The sequence below is a fragment of the Labeo rohita genome, chromosome 10, assembly GCF_022985175.1.
Source record: "Labeo rohita strain BAU-BD-2019 chromosome 10, IGBB_LRoh.1.0, whole genome shotgun sequence".
Classification (NCBI taxonomy): Eukaryota; Metazoa; Chordata; class Actinopteri; order Cypriniformes; family Cyprinidae; genus Labeo; species Labeo rohita.
This window is the reverse complement of record NC_066878.1, coordinates 574,448-582,428: the sequence shown is the minus strand read 5'-3', so window position 1 is coordinate 582,428 and position 7,981 is coordinate 574,448. Positions and strand designations below refer to the sequence as shown.

General features: G+C 35.1%; 1 protein-coding gene across 1 annotated transcript in view; it reads left to right on the top strand.

The window, feature by feature from the left end:
- The first annotated feature begins 1,822 nt into the window (after positions 1-1,822).
- The window catches only part of lrrc75bb (leucine rich repeat containing 75Bb), a 47,827-nt gene continuing 41,668 nt past the window's right edge, over positions 1,823-7,981 (top strand). The window contains exon 1 of the mRNA XM_051121591.1: positions 1,823-2,349. Coding sequence (XP_050977548.1) covers positions 2,068-2,349 — 282 coding nt within the window. The 5' untranslated portion in view covers positions 1,823-2,067. The remainder of the gene's footprint in view (positions 2,350-7,981) is intronic.

Genomic DNA, 7,981 nt, shown 5'->3' with positions numbered 1-7,981 from the left:
GCTACAGGTGACTTTTGTTACTCGTATTTATGCTTTTAATCTTTAAATGGTTAAGCCGTTCATGTTGTAACCTATTACCTTTTCCTAGTTGTAGTGAATGATTAACTATGGGATGTTTGGACACATAATGGTCCACATAATGTAGACATAAAAAAAGCCAAATATTCAACATCTAACCTCCGTTTACTGGTTTAACAAGTCACTTCAAAGGCTTTACTCAACACACTTCCAGTGAATACAACATGTCCAAAACACCATGGTATTGCAATGGTACATGTTCAGAAATCCAAATAGATTTTGAATCATTATGTCTCTGTACTATATTTTGGCAGGTACTGTTTATGATTTAATTAGGCTACATAAGGAATCACTTGTTCTGTATACATTTTGCTGCTAACACAAATCTTAATAGGCTACCAAAAACCACACATACAACAATGTACCATGAGGGTATCAAATGATCGTCCCATGATACATATCTATAGTAGGTCTACTTTAAAAATATAAATATATATCCTGAAACATCAATTGATACTGTGCTATTTTTAACCAATCTGAAAGACCACACAAAAAATCAAAATACTGGCGACCTCCTAGGACGCCATCTTTGGTTAATTTCAGTATGTGTTCAGCAAATTTAGCTTAGTTAAATATAACTGTTTAATAACTATTTTAATAAAACTCTTAAATAATTATTTTCTCAGATAATTCAGCAACTAATAAGACATGCCCCTGGTGAAAAAACCAGCATATGCTGGTAGGTATGTTTTGATGCTGGGATGCTGGTTAGGTAGGTTTTGATGCTGGTTTAAGCTGGTCCTTTGCTGGTTTATGCTGGTCCTTGACCAGCAACATGACCAGCAAAAACCAGCAAAGGACCAGCTTAAACCAGCATCAAAACCTACCTAACCAGCATATGCTGTTTTTTTCACCAGGGTCTGTTTAGAATTGAACTACTCTAATCACGAATGAATCACTGTACTGAATCGGTTCTTTGTCATGATTTAAAAGATCTGAATCGATTCACTAACACTTCGAATCGTTTGGAGCGGGTTTTCGGTAAAACATATGCAGGAAATATATGGATAATTACCTATATTACAATCAAATAAAACCAAATCGGAAAATTCACACTGTCGTTTAAAATAAAAAATAAGGTTTGTAAATTCAACTCTTTCATGCGAAGCTTATACCGTACTATAGGTTAAGGCATTAGGTACAAGATTATTATAACGCTAGCATGTACATCTTTTCTGAATATGTACCATGTAAGTACAAATTTACATCTTTTAATACTATGGTAACCTACCCCTGGTGAAAAAAACAGCATATGCTGGTTAGGTAGGTTTTGATGCTGGTTTAAGCCGGTCCTTTGCTGGTTTATGCTGGTCCTTGACCAACAACATGACCAGCAAAAACCAGCAAAGGACCAGCTTAAACCAGCTAAGGACCTGCATAAACCAGCAAACGACCATCTTAAACCAGCATCAAAACATACCTACCAGCATATGCTGTTTTTTTCACCAGGGACATCATTCAATAACACGGTGTTTTTTTTTTTTTTTTTTTGTAAATCACTGGAAATATTTTTGTGAAATTGTTCTCATTCCTTTTATGGTCGTATTAATGGTTACAACTGTATAATTTTTAGTATACCGATACCTATACAGTACGTGCTGACAGGACAGAAAGGGCTTCCCATCATAAACACAGAGCTGTTGAAAGTGGGCGGAGCCGCGACTCCTGTAAACACATGTGGAAATCAAGCGCTCTGATTGGACAGCGATTGAGATGTGGGCGTGGCATGTGGGGAAGCCTGGAAGAACACAAACACAGCGGAGGAGCGCAGGGGCAAGAGAAACGCGGAGAAAGTGACATTTTAATCATTTCGTGTGCTCACTATGAATTTTCTTTGATTAAGATGATGCTTTACGAACAAATGAACACGACGAAGTGCAATTATGAGCGTGCACTCACTAAAGAGAGCGTATAAGGTTTACTTTACACATGCTTTGTGAAACATCGTTGTATTATTTGATACTGAGACTGAAATAGGAAAGTTGAAACATGGGATCGAAGTTGACCAGGCAAAGTAGTTTGGACAGCCAGGCGACTTTCTTTCGGAGGGGTCGGCAGCAGCATGAGCAGGATGTGGAGAAGAGGAGAGGAGGAAGAGGAGAGTTTTTGCTCAGTTCTCTGATGCTGAAGTCCGACAAGCTCCCCGGAATGCTGCGCAAATCCAGTCCCAGCCCATATGTCCGGAGAGTGGCTTGGGTTCGGGAGATCCAAACCCTGCTGAAGGAGCAGAAGGTGGAACAAGCCGTCGATGTGTTGAAACTGCTTAGAAAGGTACAAAACATCATTTATTAATAAAGCGAGTTATCTAGTTCTTGCAAGAACTACAGGTTGTTGTTGCTGATGCTGCTCTTGCAGCATGATTAAGAAAAGAAATCTCTTTAATGTCTCAATATTTAAACCCTACCCTGAAAAAATAATACTAAGAAATTTAAGCCTCTCAAACTGCTCAGATGGTCAAGTCTGCAATAAAAAGTATGAGATTTAAATACGAATACAATATTTCTAATACATTCTTTCTATAACATTTTATCCGAGTGTAGGCATGTGACGTATAACATTTTCATGTTGCGATAATTGCTGAAGCTTTATTATCACGATATGAAAATAAGTTGCAAAACCGTGTTGTCATAATACAGTATCAATCGCGATTAATCGCATCCGGAATAAAATATATGTGTGTGTACTTTTCTAGATACATAATAAATATACACAGTACACTCGCATATATTATGTAAACAAAAACTTTTATTTTATATGTGATTAATCGTGATTAATAATTTGACAGCACTAAAAGTTTAATAACTTTTTTCTTAAAAAATAACTAAACATTTAAATACAATAACGTAATAGGCTACCCACAAAAAAGTAAACAAATATTTCAAACAGATTTATTCATGTTTATTATCGTGATATATCGTATTACAGAATACTGGCATAATAAATAATTCATTGTATGCATCTGTATTTGAATTAAAAAAGTTACAAGCCTTACAAAAACTACTTTGGAGGCACCATGGTACAGTGGCGCTTTAATATGTGGCAGGGTACTAAATAAGTACTGTAATAAATCATAGTATTTACCTTATAAATACCATGGTGTGTTATGAAGAACTTTTTCCAAAAATCGAAAGTAATGCAATGTTATTTTGTGGTTAGTACAGTAGTATAAGGAATATTGTATGAATAAGTATTTATTTTTTATTAATTCTGTTTGCTCTTATCAATTATAATCATATTCCTAATCGTATTCCTGATTTAAATTTTATATCTAAAACATAAAAGTATCGTTGTTTTACCATGTTTTTTACCTTACCATATCATGATAGTAAGTTTTTTTTTTTTTTGGACAGGTTGATGGTGAAACAACTTAGTATACATTTAAGATTCATATATGATTGTCCACTGTTTTATGTTTATTTTTGTGTTGTGTGTTAGATTATGATGGACAAACCAGCTTATTAGCTTTTCTCTACATGCCTGACAGAACCAGTCTCACAACTTCTTCCCAACCTAATCCGAAAGCATCACAGTCGCTCAAGATTTTCCTTTACATAAATGCTTCATAAATGTTCTGGCTTGCATTTAATTGTCAAAAAGGAATGAGCTGGACTTTGCATGTCACAAACCACTCAGAGCAAAACCAACTTCTCCAAAGCTATTCACTTGAGGTCTTGATCACAACTGAGAGTTTTGATACCTGTAATGAGCAGTTCAGCTCTTGAGATTTAGTTGTAGTGCTCAAATATTACAGCTGGTGATTGACAGTCACCTCAGTGCTCCATAAAGTCCATCATTTGATGCTGATGGCGAATCAGATCTGTGTAGTAAGGTCACTGGTGCAGACTCATCGATCCAGCGTATGCTAATGGAAGCACCACAGTTCCAGCTTGAAGTGTTTACGAGAGAATCAGCACGTATTACGGACTTTATGAAGGATTTTATGCCATTGAATTGTGTTTATTGATTAGCTTGTCAAGAGGGTCCTCAAATCACAGGAACATCTCAGTGTATGCAACCTGATGATGAGGGTCCTCTAGTTCCACCCTCACTGAATAAAAGGTCCTGAGAAAAGCTTGTTTTATGCAACGTGAGTAATTTTAATGTGATGCTTTCTAGCCTGTTAAACATCTGGAAGGAGAATCTGGACATCTGGATCAACAGATAATTGGAACGGAATGAAATGATGGGAGATCTGATAGCTTGAAAACAGTAAATTAAAGCTAGATTGTTGCAGTTTCAGTGCAAAAAGATTGTCAAGTGGTTGTCAGGACTTTGCTTTGTGGTTGTTAAGGTGTTCTGAATGTTTTAAAACATTTTTATGAGGTTGCTAAGGTGTTCTGGGTGGTTGCCAGTAGGGGTTTGTGATATCGACAAAAAATATATTTTGAACGATAACGATAATTAAACACGTTGGCTGGTTTAGGCCTGTCATGGATAATGGATAAATAAAATGATAAAATCGCCAATAGAGGACAGTAAGTCCCTCAATCAGTGATTCACTGAATCATTCATTCAAAATGATTCATTTAAAAACGAAGCAAATGACGAAGCAAATCTTTATGAATGGATCATTGAATCACTGACTCAAATGATTCGTTTTAAGATTCATTCAGAACGAACCCGCTGATTGTGTTGAGACGTGCAAATGCTCTGCTCCAGGTTTGTTTGAAACTATTTTCATTGGCAAAATAGAAAAAAAACGGAATGTAACTCAATCAATATTAACTTTGTGTTGTTTGAACTGTTTAATAAATTAATATTACATTCGCGATAGCGCTTATTAATATTCAGGAAAACGTCACTCTTGCTCGAGTGATATTACTTAAATATCATATCTTATAAATATAAAAACATACAGGGATATTTTTTGCGTTCATAACTTGAATTATCCACCTTATTTTTCCTGTAAGAGCAGTCGCGGCCATTTGTAACATTAATGTGTCTGGTGGCTTCCGGTCTCATCTGCTTCAAGCTGTTTTTAGCTGTACAAAACGTATGTTTTGTTGCTTGATATTGCTAACTGGCGTGTCTTACCATATTATTTTAATGTGTTACCTTAATTATGAACACAATTGTTTGTAGCGCAAACAGTTTTACCGTTTACTGCACTTACTGAACCGGAAGTCTCACACATTACCAGAAAACAGCTTAGGCTACTTACCATTAAAAAACAAGGCGGATAGGGGCATTTTAACTGCTTTCTAATAGCGTCATCACACAGTGTATGCTTTTGAACTCTCAAACGTGTTCTTTTTTTTTTTTTTTTTGCAAATGAGTGGCACACTCAATATTAGCTCACATATGATATTACGATATCATAGACGATAAATATGAAACACATTAGTTGCTAGGTGGTTGATAACCCTGAATTCTCATGGCTCGAGTCCGTCTTCAGTGTATTTTTTCATCCATTTGATTTAAGGTATCATATTTAAATATCTTAAGAAGTTCAGATTTAGTCACAGTTAAATGAATTTTCAGTCATCACTTTCAGCTCTGTCTAGATATGGCACTTTGTCACATGGATGCCCAGCCAGTCAAAAAGCTTTCCAAACATGGAGCCGTCTCACTCACCCCAGCCCTGGAAGCTCTTAACACCCTGTCGGAGCAGAGAGGGGTCACATCAAGGCAAACCTCGCTACCTTTTAAGATCGTAGATTGCTAAAAGAAATTATTTTCTGAGCATTGTTAAGCAGCTTTTCCATTCAGGGAAAAATGGATTGGATGTTAATCAACTCGGGGTCAAAATGATGGAGCGGGATGCCTTCTTTTGCCCTGAACAGAGAGAGAAAGAGAGTGAGAGAGAGAACCAATGAGAGGAGGACAAAAACAACATCCCTTATCTCTGCTGTAGCTTTTCCTGTGCCCTAATGAGTGCAATTCATTTTCCGCCGTTGACTCTCATTGAGCAAAGGCAGGAAACCACTCCGCTTACATGCTCTACTGAGCACATGCAGTGGATGTCAATGCTACAAAGATTTTGTGGTTGTATAATAACATTGAATTTGAAATGTCTATTTGATTGCACTTTAATCTCCCAGATATGACTTTGCTTTGTCATATTGTCATACCTATTGAGGTATATTTTCATGTCTCCATCATGTTTTAATATATGTGACCCTGGACCACAAAACCAGTCATAAGGGTCAATTTTTTGAAATTAAGATTTATACATAATCTGAACGCTGAATAAATAAGATTTCCATTGATGTATGGTTTGTTAGATGGGACTATATTTGGCTGAGATACAACTGTTTGAAAAGTAGGGATGTCACAATACTCACTATAATATCGAACCATTTCGGTTTTGCATTTAAATAATTTCCTTGTTTTATTTATTTCGAAATTTGCTGTGTGTGCCCATGATTTCACATGCTGAAATGAGGAAACGCTTCCTCGCTTATATTTGAAAAAGCAACACACGCAGAGCATCTTCCATTCTAATGAAATGCAATGATAAGCCTTTCTAAACCTGTTGTCCAACAAAAGAGAAAATTATAACTTATTTTTACTTCACAGCATCAGTCGAGTGTTTGAAATAACTTCCTTTTGTGATCTGATGTGGCTTCTTATCATAGAATGAGGCAGACAATATATTCTACACTGTCGATTATAGCTTACAAATATCATTATGAAAATCATTATGAAAATACCCAAGATGGCTTAAAGAACACAAATAAACCATATATTATTGCAGACAAGTGTTTATTGTCCTTACATTTCATAATTTAAAACATTTAGCACTATGCCTTTATCCATAAAGGCATAACGCCCTCGAGCAGAAAATTTACATATGCGTCAAAGAAGTAGCACTGATTACGTTCCGTTCCAGAGAAGCTACTTCTTTGACCCATATGTGAATTTTCTGCTCGAGGGCACCCTCTGGCGTCCAGTATGAATGAAACCCATCCTATTTTGCATAAAAATCGGAAAAATAATACCTCTCTCAAAAGAATATTAAGCCGACATTTAATAATCCACGCTTTTTCCAGTGTAAAACGGAACCGAAAACCGTGGTTAAAAACCGAGGTGCGTATTGAACCGTGGACTAACTGTATTGTTGCATCCCTAGTTCTTAGCAATGGATATTATGAAGTTTTGATATATTTATGGTAGGAAATTTACAAATTGTCTTAATGGAACATAATTGTTTACTAAAAATCCTAATGATTTTTTGCATAAAAGAAAAATCAATAATTTTGACCCATACAATGTATAACAATGGCTATTGCTACAAATATACCTGTGCTACTTATGACTGGTTTTGTGGTCCAGGGTCACATACTGGATAAAAATGGAAATCAAATGAGTTAGTTTACTTTTATTACAATTAATATTGTTGTTGTTTACTAAAACTATGAAGAATCGGCTGCAATGATAAAAATATAAACTTTAGAAAAACAACTTAAAAGCTATATAAAAATGCAAAAAATAAATAAATAAATAATAACAGCATAAACATATAACAAAATAATTAAATGAAAACTTAAAAAGCTAATTCAAAATGTTATTAAATGCTGTAAATGTGTATGAATAATACTAAAATAACACTGATCACCCTGGACCACAAAACCAGTCATAAGGGTCAATTTTTTCGAAATTGATCTTTATACATCATCTGAAAACTGAATAAATAAGCTTTCCATTGATGTATGGTTAGGATAGGACAATATTTGGCTGAGATTTGAATATCTGGAATCTGAGGGTGCAAAAAGAAAATCGCCTTTAAAGTTGTCCAAATGAAGCTCTTACTAATGCATATTACTAATTAAAAATTAAGTTTTGATATATTTACAGTAGGAATTTTACTAAATATCTTCATGGAACACGATCTTTACTTAATATCCTAATGATTTTTGGCATAAAAGAAAAATCAATAATTTTGACCAATACAATGTATTTT